Genomic DNA, 22,254 nt, shown 5'->3' with positions numbered 1-22,254 from the left:
CCACATGAGACCATTTAAATTCATTAAATTTTCAAATAAAATTTAAACATCAGCTACACTAGCCTCATTTTGATATTATTAGTCACATGACATTATCAGGTCATCATGGCCTAATCCGAACTACTCACTTTCAGACTACTGGACTAAAGATTCTTTAAGAGGGCATGACACTGGAAAAGACAGCAATGCATTCAGGCTTTACCTAGGGGATCTCAAAAAGTTTAAAACCTATTGCCCGAAACCATGACACAACTGACTAAGGCATTACTATTGTAAAATTCAACAATAGCCCTTACGTTTATATTTCCTTTTTTAATGGAAATTTGTTTGATTGCTCTTTCACTCATTCAATAAATATTAAGAACCTACTCTGTATGAGACACTTTTGGGCACTGTGGGTTCACCAAGTAACAGAAGGCTACTGATCACATCATAATAAAGTACATAAATAATATAGGATATTTGGTGGCTCAGATGATAAAGAATCTGACCGAAATGCAGGAGACCTGGGTTTGATCCCTGGGCTGGGAAGAAGCCCTGGAGAAGGGAATGCAAACCACTCCAGTATTCTTGCCTGGAGAATTCCATGGACAAAGGAGCCTGGTGGTCCATGGGATCACAAAGAGTCAGACACAACTGAGCAACTAACACTTTCACTTTACTTTTCAGGAGATAAGTGTTAAACGGAAAAATAAAGCAGGGTAAATGATGTGCATGCTGGGGAGGTGTTGGAGGTGGCATATTTTAAACAGGGTGGTCACTTGCCAGAAGCAGCAGGAAAATGCTTCTACAGCTTCTGGCCTCCCTGCCCTGGGCTGAGAGGCCAGCGCTTGCGGCTCAGTGCAGAGGCCGGGGTTCTCCAGCCCCACTGAGTGTGTTCTTTGCAGGTGGGGCTGCAGAGCCTCCCCCACCCTCCTTACCTCTGCCACCCTCACTCCAGCTGGGCCAGGGCTGGAGGGGCCTGGTGAGGGCTTCCAGGAGTTGCCCTCATACCTGAGAATGCAGGAATGTGGACTAGGGGGTCAGAAGTCTGAAGCTTCCCATCTACTCCTTACAGACACTGCAAGTTAAAGATGTAAAATTTAATAACATTTTTCTGGCCATGAGACATGACTTTTAAACAACAAGGAGGTGTGTGGGGGGTGGGTGTTTCACATTGAAAGATAGTAAAAATATTCTATATAATGAATACAGAACTATACACATCCAGGATTTGGGCTTTGGTTATTGATGGCCTGATAGATTATTTAGGAATAATAAAGAAAACATTAAGAAAAAAATAAAAATTAAAAAAAAATAGGGTGGTCAGAGTAGGCTCTACTGCGGGACATTTGAGTGAAGATCTGGAGGCAGAGAGGGACTGACCCATGAGGATTTCTGGATGTAGCATGTTTCCTATAGAATGACTGGCCCATGCAAAGTCTTTGAGATGGGAATGTTTCTGGCACATTCCAGGGAAAGCAGATGCTGGAGAGGCTGGAATAGAGCGAAATGTAATTAAAAACAGATGACTTGAGTACAATCTTCCTCGGCTTTCTTTGGTGCCTTGGCTTTAAGCAAACATGATTGATCCAAGGGTAAGCAGTGAAGCTGGTTCATCAGCAGCCATCCTCAAGCCCCTGGAGACTTAAGGACAGAGGGAACATAAAAATGTAGTCAGACTTACTTTCTCCTTTGGAGTGCTAAAATATCCTCCAGGAACACTTGAGATTTCGTGCCCTTCTTGATGGTAAGGGTTTTCAAGTGCTTCTAACAGGACTGAAAGCTTTTTGATTAAGAAAGGAAACTCTTCCCTATTAATTCTTCCTGGTTTTAATGCAACAGAGTTTCTGATCTATATTCAGTTTTTCTATCATAAAGAATTCTAGAGGAAAAAAATGTGAAAACTGATCTGTATACTTTAGAATATATCTACCCTTATATGCAAATACCACTGCTGCTGCTGCTGCTAAGTTGCTTCAGTCATGTCCCACTCTTCCTGACCCCATGGGACTGCAGCCCACCAGGCTCCTCCGTCCATGGGATTTTCCAGGCAAGAGTACTGAAGTGGGGTGCCATTGCCTTCTCCGGCAAATACCACTAGGAAATAATGAATAATTTTAATAAAAATCTAAAGAAATCCAGTGTATTCTTATATATACCCACCATGTGGTTTTATTCATATTTTTTATTGCAAATTTCAAACCTTGGAAATTTTTATTGGTCTATTTGTAGGAGTAGTTTTGAAAATATGTGTTGAAAATGTATATGTTAAGGAATAACTTTAATAGTTTGGAATAAATTATTAAGATGTAAACTATGAAGTTTGCTCATGATTCATTTTGCCCATTTGAAAGTAGTTTAACTACTGGATCAGACAATTTACCATGCCTCCAGAGGAGTCCTGCATGTTCTCGCTCAGTGTGCCAAACTGCAAGACTTATCTACTGGCAATATGCTAGTCCCACAGGCAATTCAGTAGGTCATGGTGACCACAGCCTGACTTCAGCGTACGGCTCACTCTCAGGGTGCAGAAGACTGGCTTGTGTGCTGTGTGCTACAATTTTTGCCAGTTGCTCAGAGTGCTGGCCCCGTGTTCATCAGCTGTGACACAAACCCACCATGTCCACAGCATCCAGCTGGGCCCATCACGTCACCCTGGGGACAAAGGGAAAATGGAAGCAACACAAATAAGCTGACACTCATGATATGCTGTTTGCTGTGTCATGAGTAATAATGTCCTTTGTCCCTGAACCAGGATTCTCATGCCTTCTATTGACATCCATGAAACTGTAACAGACTAATCTCAGACCCTTCATAATTCTTGATAGTAACCCACCTCCAAAAGTCAGAAAAGTGAAAGTCGTTCAATTTGTGCCTGATTCTTTGCCACCCCATGGACTACACAGTCCATGGAATTCTCCAGGCCAGAATACTGGAGTGGGTTGCCTTTCCCTTCTCCAGGGAATCTTCCCAACCGAGGGACAGAACCCAGGTCTCCCACATGGCAGGCGGATTCTTTACCAGCTGAGCCACAAGGGAAGCCCAAAAGTCAGAAAAATATTATAAAATGCCTCTCTCATTGTACACTTGCAAGTATATAAAGTACCATATAAAAATTGCACATTTGATGCCATTTTTTCCTTCCTCATTTTGTGACATTTTTAGGGACACTTGAAAACAGGTTCAAAATTATATTTCTATCATTCCCACAGCTCATTATCCCTCTCCATGTCCCCCCCTCTTTCCTTATCTGGCTTAGAGTCTGTGGTTATCATTAATCTCACTCCCTGTACCTTTTCCTTTCATTTGGCTTGTCTGGCAAATTCAAAACTGTGGTTGAATTAAAGTATTTGTAAAACCTCAACCCTGCACTGAGCACCTGAAAACTGTGGACTGGTCTCACTTGAGATCTATGACCACGAATTTCAAAAGGGCTCTGATAACCCTACTACGTTTCCTATAAGCTTGCTGTTTCACACTGCCCTCCTTTCCTTCAAGTTTTTCATGTGTCTTACTCTTTTGCAGTTAATAAACTTTAGAAAATACTTCACTGAGTATAATACAAACTCTTAGCCAGGAGCCATCTCATTTCCCCCTCTATGCACCTTCCATTCTTTGCCATCCTTCCTATCATAATAAATGAAACATCTCTACCCCCAGTCAATCCTAAAGGAAATCAACCCTGAATATTCACTGGATGGACTGATGCTGAAGCTAAGCTCCAATATTTTGGCCACCTGATGGCCACCTGACTCTGATGCTGGGCAAGATGGAAGGCAGGAGGAGAAGGGGATGACAGAGGATGAGATGGTTGCATGGCATCACTGACTCAATGGACATGAGGTTGAACAAACTTGGGAAGATGATGAAGGACAGGGAAGCCTGGCATGCTGCAGTCCATGGGGTCACGAAGAGTCAGACATGACTCAGCAACTGAACAACAACCACCCCTAGCAAAGAACTCTTTCTCTAACCTTCTCCAAGGCTTCACTCCTTCAATTCTTTTTTTTCTCTATTTTGGAAGTCTTTCCTGGATTATTATCATAACCACTATTATCTATCTTAAAGCAAACAACACTTCATCTGATCCTACTTCCTAAAGGCCACCCATCTTTACTCCAATTATCTATAAATGTGGCCTTCACACCCTTTTTTCATTCAATGAATCATGCTTCTCCCTCCACTACTCTGCAGACCTCACTCATTGCCACAACTAATGGCAACAACAAAACTGACTAGTTCCTTCTTTTTGCAACATTTTCTCCTCTTGGCTTCCATGATGTCACTCTTGGATTTCCTCCTACATCACACTTTTAAAGCCTCCTCTTGTGGTTCTTCCTCCTCCACCAGACACCCAGGGCTCCATCTTGGTCTCTTCTCCTCTATCTCTATTCCTCATTGAGTCCACCCAGTCGCTGGGTCTTAAAAGGTATCTACTTGCCAATAACTCCCAAATCTACGTCTTAAGCCCTAAACTCTCCTGAACTCCACATCTGTATATCTAACTACTTAGTTGACATTTCCACTAAGATAATAGTCATCTCAAAATCAACGCTTCCAGAACAGATCCCTTAATTCTGCCACCTTTCCCTTCATAAATCCTTCCTTCAGGAAATCTTATCAACTCTATGTGAAAAATATAATCAGAACCTGATTCCTTCTAATCAACTCTATAACCCTAATTCAAAACATCGTCTTCTATCATCTGAAATATAACCTGTTTCTATTCCTATTCCTCCCTTCGCTCTTAACTCAGCAATCAGATCGTGTCACATTTCCTTTCAAACCTGTAAAAAATTTTGCATATCACAGAGTAAAAGCCAAAGATTTATAACACTCTGGGGTATGATATGGTATATTCAATTATTTTTCAAAAATATTCACTCCCTTGCCACCATCCCCAGCTCTGCCAATGGAGTGCACTATTCCACCTCTTCATCAACAGACATGATGCGATCAAAGTCTTGAAGATGTTTTTGCAAGTGGACCTGCCCTCTTACATCTTTGTCATGAGAAAAACAGGTCAGGACTAGTCTGCTGGTCCCAGGAAAAGGAAGAGAGATACAAGCAATAGAGCTGCTTCATCTGAGCCTAGTTTAGATCAGCTGACCCCAAACCAGGCTTCTTATGGATATAAGCAAGCCCCACTGAGATTAGCAGAGCTAATTAAGTTAAGCCCAGCCTAGAAATTAAAAGACACTTACTCCTTGGAAGGAAAGTTATGACCAACCCAGACAGCATATTCAAAAGCAGAGACATTATTTTGCTAACAAAGGCCCAGCTAGTCAAGGCTATGGTTTTTCCAGTGGTCATGTATGGATGTGAAAGTTGGACTATAAAGAAAGCTGAGCGCAGAATTGATGCTTTTGAACTGTGGTGTTAGAAAAGACTCTTGAGAGTCCTGTGGACTGCAAGGAGATCCAACCAGTCCATCCTAAAGGAGATCAGTCCTAGGTGTTCATTGGAAGGACTGATGTTGAAGCTGAAAACTCCAATACTTTGGTCACCTGACACGAAGAGCTGACTTATTTGAAAAGACCCTGATGCTGAGAAAGATTGAGGGCAGGAGAAGGGGACAACAGAGGACAAGATGGTTGGATGGCATCACTGACTCGATGGACATGGGTTTGGGTGGACTCCGGGAGTTGGTGATGGACAGAGAGGCCCAGCGTGCTGCAGTTCAGGGTTCGCAGAGTTGGACACGACTAAGCAACTGAACTGAACTGAGATCTGACTCACAGGCATGAGCTAAATAAGCACTGTTACCATACGCTTCTGATTTTGGTGGTTATGTGGCAGAAACTGGTAGTTTGTAAGATGTGACCCCTGTTAACTGTCTGATCTTTACTACCTTATCCCCAACTCTCTTCCAACCACACTGGCCTCTTTGCTAGTTTTCAACTACACCAAGCAGGCTCCTTCCTCAGTATCATTGCCCTTACTTAATATCTCACATCAAGATATCCAAGGCTTCTAATACTTCCTAGTATACCTATGTACCAATGGAATATTACAGATGAACCTTGAAAACATTATGCTAAGTGAAGGAAGTCAGTCAAAAAGATCACATCTTCTTTCTGACCCTCAAATATGGCAAGCTCACAGCTTTGACTATTTTCTGTCCCTAAGTATTCTTTTTCCTTATCTTCATAACAGATTCCCTCTTGTCATCCAGATGTCAGCTTAAAAGCCTTCCCCTCAGAGGCCTTCCCTTGATTTTCCAATCTAAAGTAGCTATCCAGCCACATGTCATCTCTCTGTTAAGTCTAATTCTGTCACATATTCATTTAATTCATTCGTTCCTTCAACAAGGGTGAATGCTTTGTATGCACCAAGCACTTCTGAGTAAGACTCAAAATTCCTGCCCTCATGTAACCTATAATCCAGCAGAGAGGGGACAAATAGTGTTAGGCAGGGACTTACATTATGGAGAAAATTTAGAGTAAGAGAATGAAAAGTTATTGGGATGAGGAAAAAGCTGTTTCCTATAAGGCTAGTCATAAGACTCTTTACTATGCAGACTGCCAAGTAGAGGCCTAAAGAAAGTCAGAGAGGGTCAAATCTGGGGTGTGGTGAGGGAATGTCAACAAAAGAATAACTTGAGATTCGAGCCTGTAGGCTTGGAATATAATCGTACTAAATAAAATGGAGACAAGAAAGGAAATTTGCTCATTTTTCCCCTCAGTGGAAGTGATTCAATTTAAAGCTACTCTGAGGTGTTAGTACAACATCCAATTAAGAGTGTCCAGCAGGCAGGTGAGCACACAGAATTGAAACCAAGGATCTTAGGACTAGATGGAGACTCAGGAGTCAGTCCTAGAGAAGTGAAAGACAAGCTTGTAAAAAGAGATGACATTTCCAAAGCACTAGAAGGAAGAAGAGTACTGACGACTAAGTCTTAGGGAATTCAACAAAATATTTATAAAATGTTATAAACGTTGACATTCTGATATTATTTTTACTGATAGTTCTGATATATATTTTTTGTGCCTAAGTCTGCCTTCCATTCTTCAGCCTCAGCAGAATGCATGTGGCCTTATCTGTCTTATTCACTGCCACAGTCTCAAGTGCCTGAAAGAGTACCAAAAATGTAGTAGGTCCTTGTCCTTGGGAAATCTACAATGAAAAAGTAAATGTGTGCCTTCCTCGTTCAGCATTTGTCGTTAAGAAAATAACCAACAGTAAGCAACCTGCAATCTCTCAGGACATCAGAATTTCCATCTCTGGTGAATTCCTTTAACAAAGCGTCCACACACTTTTCCAACCTTACACTGGGCACCTGAAATGTATTTCTAGTTTCACTGTAGATAGATCCTTAAAATGGAAACAAAGTAACCACAAGGAAAACAAAAACGGACATCCCTGCATTGAAGACTATATAAAAAGCATCGGACTTAGCTTGCAGCTGATGGGTTTTTTACTTTCCAGAGCCTTTTGCTCCAGATAGGATAGGTGAGATAAATCTGGGCATGTTCAGGCTGAAGGACTAGGACAGCACTATCCTTTTCCAGCTGCATGGCTTGTGCTATTCCTTTAAAATGACACTTCCTTAAGCTTTGGTATGCTGAGCCAAATTGGGTTATGTTTTCCTCTGTTGCTGAAAAAAAAAAAAAAGAACAGCTCTTATTAAGATTAGAAATATTGAGATGTACAGACATTAAAACAGAAAAGTGTTCCTTATTTGGTAAATATTTTGCTTTTGAAAACATCAGTAACTAATCACAGCTGTTTCCTTTTGTTACAAATGCATCCAATCAGGTAAAATTCCAAATGAAACACACAATCCAACAAAGTCATTCCATTATACAGTACAATGGGAGCCTTAAGCCTTGTGAAATGTATGTATTAAGTATGCATGTATTCATCAAATCAAACAAAGAAGCTAATGGGTCTCTGATTAGTGTTCTAACTCTATTATGATGATGCCTGAATCTCACCCTGACTCATCTAAAACATGTGAACAAAATGCTATTAAGGTTGATAGACAGTCTGTTACACGCCATCATCATTCTGGTTAAATATCCCAAACTGAATTTTGGCTGGAATCTCTCTCTTGAAAACCAGGGGCAAAGAAAGAGCTGCTATTAAGCTGAGGTACTCTTCTATTTTAACCTCAATAATTTGTAAATCTTTATGCCAAAACTAAAACAAACATTAATCGAAATTAATCTCATTCAGGATTCATAAAAGATCATGTTTCCAAAGAGATTGTTACATGGACATTACCAAGGCTCATTCAATCCAAAATTAGGTATTCACAAAACTAGGTAAATAGCAAATGAATTTTTATTTACTATTTTAAAAATACATTTTGTGGCAATTATAAATAAATTTCTAACATAATGATAAATTGATACTTGAAACCAACAACAGGACCACAAATTCACTTCCAAATGCAAAGCAGTTACCCTATGTTTAGGGATAGTTCATATTAATGCATAATTTTGTTTTTAAGAAACAAATGATTGTTACAATCAGGTATATAATCACTTAGTTACACCTAAGTTCTATCGGTCAAAAATATATTCTTTTAGAAAATCCATTTTAAACATCTTACACTTTTTTCAGTGATCTTCTCCAAACAATGGGAGACAATGGGAGAAGTGCCCCTTGATGGACACTGGTTTGATCACACCTAAATTATACTGATATCTATAATACAGGCCTCCAAGGGACAGTCTAGCTCCAACTTGTAAAGCAGGCCCAGTTCAGAATGTTGAACAAACAACAGTACTAATCATCAAAAATTAACAACTTTAGGTATCTTTGTTTTCGGTTTCTGTGGTTTAGGCACATCCAAAATTTCTTCATAGTCTGCACTCATTCCCTTTGCCCAGCGACCAACTGTGACCACTCGATCTGTAAAGACACAGAAACCTCAAAATGTAAGAAAGACAGTGATCAAATACACCCACCTAGATTGACTGGTACTGGTTTAGCAAAGGAACTAGTTTTGACATGAATAATCACAAAGAAGAATCCATCACTAAAGCAAAGTGAGCAATTCTGTAATTGATTATAACCCTTGATTTCAGAGTACACGGGCAATTTGTCATCCCAATTAGGGAAATGCAGCAACTGCTTTGCAATGCACAAGTTGATGAGAAAGCTCTTTCATTCTTTCCCAGAGTTCATCATTATAGAGTCAATGAATTCCAAGAGACCGTAAACAGCAAGACTTATGAAGCATCAGTTTTAAATGCACAAGATTCCACCTGTGAAATTATACAACATCTGCTTGTCAGTCTTGTCATTTGGGAAGTGGCAATCCTCCCAGGAGGGAGAATTCAAATTCCACTTCTCATTTCAATCTCACTGCCTACAATGTAGTAAAGACTATCTTCTTCTAGACAAGAGTCTAAACAAGAACTCTTGGTTTTCAAATTCAAATGCTAGGGGTAGGAAGTAAGAATGGGCAGACTTATTTGTTTAGTTCTATGACCATTTGATATAGAAAGAAATGTGCTTTTTCTCCAAGAAGCACTACTGGGCTACCCTACTGTCTTGCCTCCTTTCACACACAGATTGTCATCATTCTAATCTAGGCAAACTAATCTAACAATGGTCTCCACATCCCCCAATATCTGTCTTAGGTTTGTTGAACATTTATGAAGTTTTAGATGACCAACGGTAGTTATTTGTCAGGAAAAAAATATAAACTGGCCAGATACTATGTGGATTACACAATTTGAATATTTCTGGAAGTTTTTGCAACCAACTTGGAATCCTTCTGACTTCAGAACATACATGAGGATTCTCAATCATAACAATACTGCAACTTATTCTATTCAATTTCTTAGTAAATTAATATTTTTAAATAACATAATTGGCTGTTATTATTAAACACATAAGTTAGCAAACACAAATATTTATGAATAAGATGCTTTATAAAATCAGGGTCCTCCGGGGCTTACTGATCATTTTTCTTCCCACCTGAGAACAGCTGCTAATGTTTACTTAGTACTGCTGATAAAGAAATGATGAAGTCATTACTGAAACAGGAAACCAGACAGTCTTAAAACCAGTTGTACCTCAGGGAGTTGTTAATAACAAAATTCAATAAAAACACAGAGGAATATTCAATCTCACCCCTTCTAAAGGAGGCCCAGAGATCTCACCTGAGTTCTGACTTTCGGGACAATCTTTCTTCATATGTTCCACAGAGCCACACAGTCTGCAGCCACCACCTATAAAAAAAACAAAGTCACTGAAAACCTCTGATACTTAAGTAGGGCATTTAATGTCTCTAAGCACTTTCATATCTTGTTTGGTCCTCATAACCTTGTTAGCTGCAAAGGTAGCTGAATAGGAACGACTTATTCCTATTAATAAGTCTATTCTCCATTCCTCTTAACCTCATAGAGCACTAAACTGTATCAACCCACCATTTCTTGTCCCTGACCTTCAAAGGAGATGTGGGAAAGTGAGAAATGACAAAAGGTACTTGTTCTCTAGAGTCCAGGAGCCACTGCATGGAAGCCTAGGTCTTAACCACAGTTAGAAAGGCATGGGCTTGTGAACTATGAAAAATTTGTGTGCAGATGCATTTTTTGAGGAGAATGCCCAGTTTTTAATCAGATTCTTTAGTGATCAATGCCCCATCCCCCTAAAAAAGGATACAGACCACTGCCCTGCTATACAGGTCAGATGGGCGTGAGTAGTTACAAAAGGAATGAAATTAACTTTTATATCAGTGCCTTTATCTGCCAGGCATCCTAACTCTAGTAAAAATGCCTATTTGCCTACTTTAAGCAACATCCCAGGACTGTGAGTTACAATACAGTCCTAAAATGAGTTTTTCTAAAAGGAATCTTTCACTGAATAGTCAAACACTATTGCTTAATGGTCAAGCATTATCATGATCATGCTCATAATATCAAATGACTTCTCAAAAAATGACCCTAACAGGGTATAAACTTGGATTAACTCATACTTTTCTGTGACTTAATCCCCTTGCCACATTTTTTATATCTGGTCATTTTGGTTCGCCATACAAAGGCATTTTTGCTCACTAGCCATATTATATGGCCTGTTTATTAAGTTCAAAACTGAAAGACACTTTTGAGTATCTTTCAGGTCCAAGACTCTTTACTGCTGTAGATGCCACAGTGAAACAGAGGAGGCACTTTAATAATTACTCTAATCCTCATAACTCTTCAAGGTAAAATATCATAATTCATCAAATCTAAGACACCACTGATTATAAGATATATCATTCATTCCTTTCTGGGGAAAAAAAAACTGCCTATTATGTAACACCCACCAATAGTAAGATACATTGAGTTCAGATATATTAAAATGTAAAAAAAAAAAAAAAAAAAAGCATCTTAGAATTAGTGAAATAAAATTTTCTCATCTTCATTTCACAGGTGAGGAAACTGAGATGAGAAAAGTTAAATACCTTGGCCAAAGTCCCACAGTTAGTGAGTGGTAGTGCTGAGACTATAACTAGTGTTAACTCCAAAGTTAAGCTTTTTCACTGGACTTTTGCAAGGGAACCCAGGATATGACACTAGAAGTGTCTAGAACCTAATGGTACCAGCATCACATTAATAAATGACTCACATTAACAGATGCCAACCTCCTCCTTAAAGCTTTAAATATCACAGACTTTATTGTGGGCACCTTAAGACATTAGCTGAGCCAAAGGTAAGAATGTTACATGGCCCATGCCAGACAATAAACTAAGGAAAACATTCAGAAAAAAAAAAAATCCAGAATGGTGAGTACCAACCCTTCTACCCAAAATATTACACTATACTGAGATTAAATTCACCACACTATTTTTTAAATCTTATATTAAAGAAATAATCTTTTTGCTTGTTAGGTTTAAAAGTAGATATTTATAACATATTCTCACAAATGATACTGAAGTAAGTACATACAGTTTGAAATACAGAGGTCAGCTTTTTCTGATTTGACATATCAACTTAAATTACACCAAGTCTAGTACATAGACTGTGTGCTCAGTTGCTCAGTTGTGTCCGACTCTTTGAGACCCCACGGACTGTAGCCTGCCAGCTCCTCTGTTCATGGGGATTCTCCAGGCAAGAATACTGGAGTGGGTTGTAATTTCCTTCTCCAGGGGATCTTCCCAGCCCAAGCATCAAACCCCGTTTCCCACATCTCCTTTACTGCAGGTGGATTCTTTACCTCTAAGCCACCATAGGATAATGCTTGATAAAAATAATGAAATTCTAGAGATTTTGCCACTTATTCAGGAATTTAAAAACTGTTTAAATGTAAATTAAATCACAACTGCATGATAACTCACCACCATTTTCAACATACAAGAGTAACAGTACTCACCATCAGCATAGAGTCCTTTGGGATTATCAGGACAAGATCTGGACAGATGCCCCATTTCCCCACAAACAAAACATTTTGCAAAAGGAAATTCACCTGTAATGATCAACAGTTTCTGTTTAGTTACATACATGTATGGATGTGCGTGTATATATATCAACATAGATAGATACAGATACCTATCTGTATCTATCTATATATATATAGTGTAATTCATATTACTTTAAAACACTCTGAGAAGAAAACATATTTGTTGTTACGTAATTTAAAGTTTAATCACATTTGATTTCAAACTATTAAGTGACACACTCATAACAAACCCTGTCAGCAATGAAAAAACCAGTTGGTTACTTACTGGCCACTTTGCTCATTAACCAAATAAAAAAACTGATAGGAAAAAAACAACAACATACCAAGAGCTGGGTCTACTTTAGCCTTGCACTTGGTTATTTCGTGCTCTGTGGATCCACACCTGTAACATATTCCAGTGCCCATTTCTTGATTCTCAAGGGCAGCAGGGCAATCTGCAATCCCATGGCCAGGCTGTCTACAATGGAAACATACCTGAGAAAACAAAAAGTGAGTTTCCACACTGCAACACGACACTGGCTTTATTAATTCTAGTCATCAAAAAAACCATCCCATTTTAAAGCTGTCTAGTTCTGTTTTTTGAACTCTCCGTATTTCATCTGTAGAAAAAAGTGTTTCACATTCTCCTAAACCGTAAGAAACGTCATTTTCATCAAAGGGTTTCATTGCTTTTGAAAACCCTCTATTCATAAATCTATCAGTCTAGGAGACAAAGTTATAAATCTTTGCAGGAGGTAATTGCTTAAAAGAATTAAGCAAATATGGACTCATTACATTTCATTTCATTAATGGGGATGTCTGTATCTTAAACTGAGTTTTCTGGAGGAGACCCAGGCAATGAGCATAAAAATTATCACTCAAAATTAATACCTTCACTTTTTAAAGTTCATGTCATAGAATGAATTTGGGTCAAGTGATTCCATTTAAGTTGTGATTCAAATCATAAGCTATATTTCACACCAAAAATTATACTTTATAATTTTTATATCTTTTACATGTTCCTTAATATTTATAAACAGAGGTTTCATCTTAAAATATATGCACATTTTAAAGGTATTATTCTAAGGTGAATTATTTGGCTCCAGCATAACACTGAACAATGGTTTTGATGCTTTAAATAATACCTAGCAATTTGGAGGATTTTTTTGCTGCAATAAATAAAATTATCAGTCATAATCGAAGATGGTAGATATTTAAGACATTTTATTTAAACTGGAAAAAGTTTTTGGATAAAACAGTTCATCATTTTTTAATTAACAATTAAGAACTGATGCTTAGTCTGAGATACTAAGAAAAGTAAGAAAATGAATTGAAAGGTCTCAACAAGCCTTATAGTATTAAAGCCTATGCTTTATTATAAAGAATTCCTTTTTTGTTTTGAAAAACAATGTCTTTCCCCTTAATTAAAAACATAAATATTCCCTTAAAGTCATAATACTAAACTTTTTCAAAAAGTATGCAATTCATCACACTGCCTATGTCAAAGAAATTATCTTTAAATTAAAAAAAAATATTTATTTATTTATTTGGTTGCGCTGGGTCTTAACTGCAGCTGTTGAGATCTTCGATCTTCCTTGCAGCCTGCAGAATCTTTAGTTGGGTGGGGCATGTGGGATGCAATTCCCTGACCACGGATCAAACCTTGAACCTGGGGCCCCCTGCAATGATGCATAGAGTCTTAACCACTGGACACCAGAAAAGTCCTAAAATTATCTTAAAATTATCTTCATGTTAAATTAACTTGACTTTAAAATATTTTAAAATAACTGCACAATTTAAACAAGACTATCTTGATCCAAATAGAAATGATTCTCTTTTCTATCCCAATTTATTCATAAGGAATATTTTATCAGTATTAGCTTATAAAAGAATCTTACAAAAGACTCTCCAAATATGATACTGCATAAAAATAACCCTGCAAATAGAAACCACATTTATGGAAGCTGCAACATTTCAAGTCTACATTGTTGCAAACAATGCTCTACATTTAGTAAGTCTATTAAAAAATAAAAATGTAAAATAGCAACAAGTGTTGATTCTCATGTATTACCCTGCTAGAAGAATCTCTTGCTAGAGAAGGGAAAGAATTATACCAGTATTTCATTTCCTGGGTTTGAAACACCTTAAAATCTAGGTGTTGGGAATGCAGAAATTAAAATATATATATATGCACACTCATGTTTTCTACCCAAAATATGGAGATAATGCCATCTTTGTGTATTGTGATAATTCATCAGTACATCAAGTATATAGCATATAAGAGCATATAAACAGAAATCCTAGAGTTACTGCTAGCCCTCACAAAGATGCCATCTAAGACTAGCATACAGCCACAATCACACTCTGCTAAAATATGTATATGAGCATATGAGTAAGTTTCCCACCATACAACATAATGTGAGAGAAGTGATAATCTTACCATTGCATTTTTCTTTGCTGCTTGTCTTTTTAATCGTCTTCCTTCCCGGCGACTGTCTTTCTTTAAAGCAACTTCAATTTCTTCCCTTACTTTCTGACTGTCTGTTGCTATCACCTCACCATTGTGAAGCATCTGTGAGTTTTGTCTTAAATATTCCATGAATCCATTCACATCTTCATTTAAATACTCCTTTTTCTTTTTATTCTTTCTGTGTTTTGCTTGGGGGGCATCATTTTTAAGGGACAGCCTATTGGCTTCAAGTTGTTTACTCTTTGGAAGATTTTGGCTTTGTCCCTCAGAGGACCCCTTCTTCAAGTCCTCCCATGATGTTGCAGGAAAGGGTCGTTTGTTCTGTGTGGTAGTGACTCGTGCCCACCTGGTCATAGCTTCATTAGAGGTGTATCAATCTTTAAGACAAGCATAGTCATCATTTCAAAGAAAAAAATGAAACTAAAGATATATGCTATATCACTATATCAATGATACCCATATGTTGAGTGTTAATTATTAGAAGACTTTTTAACTTAAAAACTTAGAGATCTATATATTTAATTCTATAACATGCTGCATAGACAGACCTGCAATGTAAATCTAGCCCTTGCCAGAGAAGCTACCACTCCAGTTAAAAAGAAAAAAAAAGCAACTATTAAAAAAAAAAAAAAAAAAACACAGATATAAATACTTGCTTCAATGGAAAACAACTCAGCAAAAAACCAAATTACTTCCAAAATGAAATCACATGGTAATAGTAAATTAAGTTACTTTTCCCAAATTTTGCAGTTTTCTTAGTTTATGTGCCTATCTCCAAGTCCCAGGTCTACTTTCTTCCAATCTTTTTGCACCATCTGCCATTTCATCACAAATAATTTGTACAGCAAATTAGTAAGTATACACAAATCTTGTCCTTAAGCATGAAGTTGTCATTACAACTCCTTCCCAAAGACTGATAAGCAAAACATACTCGTTTACAGTCACATGATAATACCGAGTCTACCTCGTTTTTTAAATTTTATTTTTAATTAGAGGGTAATTACAATGTTGTGATGGTTTTTGCCATACATCAAAATCAATGGGCCATAGGTATACATATGTCCCTTCCCTCTTGAACCCCCTTCCCACCCCCTCCCTCCCCTCTAGGTTGTCACAGAGTACCGGCTTTGGGTTTCCTGCTTCATACAGCAAGCTTTCACTGGTTATTTACTTTACACACGGTAAAGTATATGTTTAAATGCTAGTCTCTCAAATCATCCCACCTTCTTCTTCCCCTACTGTGTCCAAAAGTCTGTTTCTTGTCTCTGTCTCCTGTAATCAGAGTATAATCTACTTCCAATTTAAGTGACTTAGCAGCAGCAGCAACCCAGCTGTTTCACATCGTTTCCGACTATTAGCACGCTCCCTTCTAGGGCAGCATTCCCTGCACTAACCAGTGTTAACCTCAGCTTTGGCCACAACATCCTTTCAACACAAGCGGTGGGGAGGAGCCAATAAACAGGCGTGGGACTCTGCACGCCACTTTACACCACGCGCGCACACTCGTCGCCGCAGATCCTGTGGCAGTCACGGTGGGGAATGGGGCCGTTCAAGGGGAGATGGATGATCCTTCTTCTGAGAACAAGGAACTGGGGGAGCTCTAAGTATCCAGTCGGTCGCGTCCATTCCGCCCGACCGGCCCCAGTGAGGCTGGACGCTCCGGCCCAAGCGGCTACTCAACTACAGCTGAAACGGATCCCCGCGCTCCGCCTGGGCCCGCCGCGAAGCGCGGTGCTTCAGCTTCACCTGGCGCTGGGGGCCCTCGCTGCCAGTTCCTGCGCCCTCCCGCCGGGCCCCAGGGAACTGGCCTTACTCCCCCAACGCGCAGCTTCTTACCAGGAAAGGATCCTCCAGAGCAGCGGAGTTAGCAGGCCAGAAAAAACCCGTCCCCCTGCGGCGGAGACGGCGACACCCGGGACCGGAAGCACGTCGTCCCTGCAGTGCGTCACTTCCGGCGAGCAATTGGCTTACTAGCAGTCGTGTCCCTGTCCGGCGCTGCGGTGCACCTCAGCTCTGGGAAAGGTGGCTAATTAGTAAATGTGGAGGGCGCAGTGTTTGAAGGGCACGCGCTGGGCGCGGGGGACGCGAAGATGAAGAGTGTACGATCTGTGCTGTGCAGAACGCAAGGCATAATGGGGGGAGACGAATGAGAGGATCCTTGGCGATGGGAAAGGCCCAAAAGGCTTCCCTAAGAAATGGTCTTTGTACTGGACCTCATCGTAAAATTAGGCAAACATTTCTTGGAATTGGTAGCGGGAGGGACTTACATTTTCATTTGTTGCTGTTACTCAGTCGCTTAGTCGTGTCTGACTCTGCTACCCTGTGTACTACAGCAGGCCAGGCGTCCCTGTCCTTCGCTATCTCCGGGAGTTTGCTCAAACTCATGACCATTGAGTAGGTGATGCCATCCAACCATCTCATCCTCTGTCGTCCCTTTCTCCTGCCTTCAATCTTTCCCAGCATCAGGGTCTTTTCCAGTGAGTCAGCTCCTGGCATCAGGTGGCCAAAATATTGAAGCTTCAGCTTTAGCACTAGTCCTTCCAGTGAATATTCAGGGTTGATTCCCTTTAACTAAGATTTAGGATTCAGTGGTTAGAGCTCCTTGCAGTCCAAGGGACTCTCAAGAGGCTTCTCCAACACCACAGTTCAAAAGCATCAGTTCTTCAGTGCTCAGCCTTTTTTATTGTCCAGTTCTCACAGTACATGACTACTGGAAAAATCATAGCTTTGATTATACAGATCTTTGTAGGCAAAGTATTGTCTCTGCCTGTTAATATGCTGTCTAGGTTTGTCATAACTTTTCTTCCAAGGAGCAAATGTCTTGTCATTTCATGGCTTCAGTCACCATCTGCAGTCATTTTGGAGCCCAAGAAAATAAAATCTATCACTGTTTCCATTGTTTCTCCATCAATTTGCCATGAAGTGATGGGACCAGATGCTGTGATCTTTGTTTTTTGAAAGTTGTATTTTAAACCAGCTTTTTCACTCTCCTGCTTTACCATCAAGAGGCTCTTTAATTACTCTCTGCTTTCTGCCATAAGAGTGGTATCATCTCCATATCTGAGGTTATTAATATTTCTCCTGGCAATCTTGATTCCAGCTTGTGCTTCATCTAGCCGGGTATCTTGGATGAGGTACTCTGAATATAAATTAAATAAGCAGGGTGATAGAGAAGTACATGACCTTTGGCATGTCTGGCCTCTCCCACACCTTGAGTATTCCCAACCTCCAGGAGTGGGCCCTTGGCAGCCATGTTTATATCGTGTGACTAACTCCTCACAGCTGATTGGGCCAGGACCAGGCACCTGTGATCGAAAGTGGTCCAATCTGAGACTTGTGCCTGAAATCAGGACATGCAGTCGCAGGACATTACATTTTCCTAAGCAGCAGTAAAGTAAAACTATTAGCACGGTGGGAATGGATCACTGTAATGAAAATATGAAAAGGACGTTTGGGGCCCTATCAGGTGGAGGTGGTTCAGAGTAAGGAAGCTTCCTGCAGTGCAGGAGACCTGGGTTCCATCCCTGGTTTGGGAAGATCCCCTGGAGAAGGGGATGGCTACCCACTCCAGTATTCTTGTCTGGGGAATTCCATGGACAGAGGAGCCTGGTGGCTATAGTTCATGGGGTCTATAGCTTTTTACTGGGTGGAGATGGTGCCCCATAGTCCTAAACAATGCTATTTAAGCATTCAATTGAAATACCACCATGTGGAATCAAAGAAGGTCTGTCTTCAAGAGAGAAACCTTAGTCTCCTGAGCAACTATCTCCACAACCCCCTTCCCTCCCCTGCAAAAAAACAAATGGCTACCACCAGTGTTTGTATTTGGTGGGAAAACTGGTAATCTGCTCAGCTAACCAGGACAACTGCTCCCATCCCCATCATCACACTCAATCCATTTCACCTCTTAAACTCTTAAGGAGCTGTTTTTATCACTGCTGCTACTTCCTTTGTTCCAGCTTTCATCATGAATCAGTGGCAGCTGATCTGGGCATCTGTTCTCGCTCCACTCCCTCAAATCCATTTTCCATGCTTTAGCAAAGCAAACTTTTGAAATGTAAATCAGATTGTTGCTCTCCTGCTTTAAACCCTTCTGTAGTTTCCCACTGTTCTTAAGGTGAAATTCAAACTCCCTAAGATGGAATTCAAACTCATTAAGGAGATGCTTCCCTGATAGCTCAGTTGGTGAAGAATTCGCCTGCAATGCAGGAGATTCCGGTTTGATTCCTGGGTCGGGAACATCCCCTGGAGATGAGATAGGCTACCCACTCCAGTATGTTTGGGCTTCCTATGTGGCTCAGCTGATAAGGAATCCGCCTGCAATGCGGGAGACCTGGCTTTGACCCCTGGGTTGGGAAGATCCCCTGGAGGAGGGAACAGCTTACCCACTCCAGTATTCTGGCCTTCAGAATTCCATGAACTGTATAGTCCATGGGGTTGCAAAGAGCTGGACACGACTGAGCGACTTTCACTTCACTTCACTTCACTTCAAAGAGATGTTAAGTCCCTGCCTCCTTCTCTAGCCTCACTGTACAAGTTTCCTCTCTTCTTTGAGGTCTATGACAGGAGTCTAACATTCACCTTGTTATCTCCAAGCCTTTGTACATATTCTGTTCTCTTTGTAGGGTACTCCTCCTCTTATTCTTCCAATTAATTTCCATTCACCCTTCAAGACTTTTAATGTGTTATTCTCAAGTAAGCCATCCAAGAGCTTCCCAGGTGGCACTAGTGGTAAAGAACCCCCCTGCTAGTGCAGGAAACATAATTCCCTGGGTCAGGAAGATCCCTGGGTTGGGACAATCCCTTGGAGGAGGGCATGCAAGCCTTTCCAGTATTCTTGCATGGCAAAACCCATGGAAGAGGAGCCTGGCAGGATACAGTCCACTGGACTGAAAAGAGTCATACATGGCTGAAGTGACTGAGCATGCATGCAAGGCTTCCAAAGCCCCTCTCTCCAACCTAGATCAATTCCTAATACACACTCACAGCAGTCTGTATATACTTCCTTATGGTGCTTTTCAAATTTGTAATTCATAGTGAATTGTGTAATAAGTTATTTGCTGTATCCCCATTGCCTGGTACATAGTTGATGCTCAGTATGGTTTGTTAACTAAATGAAGACTAAGTATTTTGCAATGCTTGGTAAAGTAAGCTAGAAAAGTACTCTATTTTAAGAGGAAAGATTAAAGTCGATGCTACAGGAATATTGTTATTTGATATGGTAAATATCACAAATATCCTAGTCTTATGGGGGTAAAAGTTAAAAAAAACTTTTTTTTAATTCCTCCAGCTCTGGAAGAGAAGAAGCCTCCTGAAAGATGAAAGCATTCATGCTTAGTCGTTCAGCAATGTCCGAGTCTTTGTGACCCCATGGAGTGTCACAGTCTCCTCTGTCCATGGGACTCTCCAGGCAAGAATACTGGAGTGGTTAGCCATTCCCTTCTCCAGGGACTCTTCCCAACCTAAGGGTCAAATCCAGGTCTTCTGCATTGCAGGCATATTTTTTACCATCTGAGCCAAGAGGGAAGCCTAAAAGATGTATGAGAGTGCTGCTTATATCATCATTTTCTTAACTAGCTGTCTTCAGGCTCTAAATGTCAACCTGCCATGCCTGTGTGCTTAGTCATGTCCGACTCTTTGCAACCCCATGGACTGTAGCCCTCCAGGCTCCTCTGTCCATGGGATTCTCCAGGCAAGAATACTGGAGCAGGTTGCCATTTCCTTCTCCAGGGTATCTTCCTGACCTAGGAATTGAACCCATGTCTCCTGTGTCTCCTGCACTGCAGGCAGATTCTTTACCCTCTGAGCCATCAGGAAATGTCAACCTAGACCCTGACATTTCATAAGAGGTTTTCTTTTGTAGACACCAGGTTCTTGCACATAGTGTATACCACTAGAGGGTGCATTCAACTAAAACTCATCTTTAGTGATGTACTGAATTTTAATCTGTAGAAGGTTGTACATTCCTGGAAGTGAAGGAAAATGATCTCAATTTATTTTTGTGGAAATGCATCAAATAAAAATTAGAAATTGAGTAAATCAGCCATAGATATCCTTTCAGATTCAGAAGAAAGTATTAGTATTAATAATAGCTAACTTCCACTGAATATTTTATAGGTACCTAGAACTGTGTTTAATGCTTTACATTCATCACCTGATTAATCCATCCAGTATCCTGAGAGGTAGAAAATATTATGCTCTCCATTTTACAATGAAAAACAAGTTCAGTGAACTAAAGTAACTTATCCAAGGTCACATATTTGGTAAGAAGAGTCAGGATTTAAATATCAAGATCTCAATTCAAAGGTGTGAGCTCCATTAGTATGTTGAAATATTAATACTACAGGGGATTGTTTGCTGGCTTGAACCCTTAATGTGGGTTAAAACAGACTTTACTCACCCTTGCCCATGTGAGACTTTTTTTTTTAATGTATTCACTTTTACAGTTCAAGAGATTTTTTTAATTAAAATTTTTCATTCAGATATTAAAATACTGATTAAATGTGTTATTTTCAAAACAATATGATCCAAAGCGTAAATGTTAAGTGAGAAACTGAAGTTCTGGTTAGGAAGGACTGAAGTACCTCATTTTTAGAAAATTGTGAAGTATATAGTGTGTACAGAAAAGGTTATAAAACATATGAAGTAATTATAAAGCACATGTTCATGTAAACACTGCGAAGTTTAAGAAGTAGACAATTGCCAGATATTGTTTGAAATCATATTAATGTAAATATTTTTGCAGAGGCAGTACCTTTTAATGTTTCAAACAAAAATTGTTTGTTATGATATTAATATAAGCTTTCTACAAACCATCTCTCATCCTGATAACAATAAATTCTGGACAAAATGTATAAAACAACTACCTGAGGATTCTGAAGAGTAAATAAAAGCAGACATTTGTGGAGGGGAGTAGAAATCTGAAGAAGCAATTAGCACATGACTGTGTGTCCCTCTGTGTGTTTGTGTCTTTGCCGTAAGAGAGGGCCGCAGCCGCAAAGTACGTGAGCAGCTAGAACTGCAGTAGAGACCCTACCATCAACTTTCTGGCGTGAGGAACCAGGGGAAAGAAGCATGCAACAGCCACTCCTGGAGAACGAGGAGAGAAAAATCTGAAGAAAGAGTGTTCTTGAAGCTCTCTTTGTATGTGTATGTATTTTGTATTGGGTTGTCCAAAGTTCATTCATGCTTATGGAAAACCTGAACAAACTTTATGGCTGACCCACAATATGTCTATGGATCCCTCACAAGTCTCAGGCTGCTCCCTGAACCCACATGCAGAGGACAAACTTAAGAGGCTAAAAGAATGAACTGAAATTTGAGTTTTCACTGACAGAAAGTGAGGCAAAGCCTGTAACGTAGTCTAAACACGTTAACGGCCCACTTAATTTTTTTTTCCTAAGGAATAAAACAGAACTCAGAATATA

The 22,254-nt window shown here is 39.8% G+C and overlaps 1 protein-coding gene and 1 long non-coding RNA gene across 4 annotated transcripts; one reads left to right on the top strand and one right to left on the bottom strand.

Annotated features, from left to right (window-relative positions):
* Nucleotides 1-8,250: 8,250 nt before the first annotated feature.
* Nucleotides 8,251-16,764, bottom strand: ZCCHC9 (zinc finger CCHC-type containing 9). 3 transcript variants are annotated; one of them, XM_086412814.1, is made up of 6 exons: nucleotides 16,051-16,764; nucleotides 14,798-15,204; nucleotides 12,702-12,852; nucleotides 12,292-12,384; nucleotides 10,101-10,169; nucleotides 8,251-8,841 (listed from the first exon to the last, which is right to left on the bottom strand). In XM_086412814.1, the coding sequence occupies exons 2-6, from the start codon at nucleotides 15,179-15,181 to the stop codon at nucleotides 8,723-8,725; spliced, it is 816 nt and encodes a 271-aa protein (XP_086268940.1). In that variant the 5' UTR covers nucleotides 15,182-15,204; nucleotides 16,051-16,764; the 3' UTR covers nucleotides 8,251-8,722. The 3 variants fall into 3 exon arrangements, with proteins under 3 accessions (XP_086268940.1, XP_086268941.1, XP_086268939.1); XM_086412815.1 differs by having other exon boundaries at nucleotides 16,222-16,764; XM_086412813.1 differs by having other exon boundaries at nucleotides 16,664-16,764.
* LOC147369879 (uncharacterized) lies at nucleotides 16,717-22,254 on the top strand. Its single transcript, XR_015168023.1, has 2 exons — nucleotides 16,717-16,849; nucleotides 21,809-22,254. It is a non-coding gene; the product is annotated as an uncharacterized LOC147369879 (long non-coding RNA).

This window comes from Bos grunniens, chromosome 7 (assembly GCF_055505025.1).
Source record: "Bos grunniens cultivar Pamir isolate PY7600 chromosome 7, Bosgru_T2T1.0, whole genome shotgun sequence".
Lineage (NCBI taxonomy): Eukaryota > Metazoa > Chordata > Mammalia > Artiodactyla > Bovidae > Bos > Bos grunniens.
This window is presented reverse-complemented; position numbering and strand designations above follow the sequence as displayed.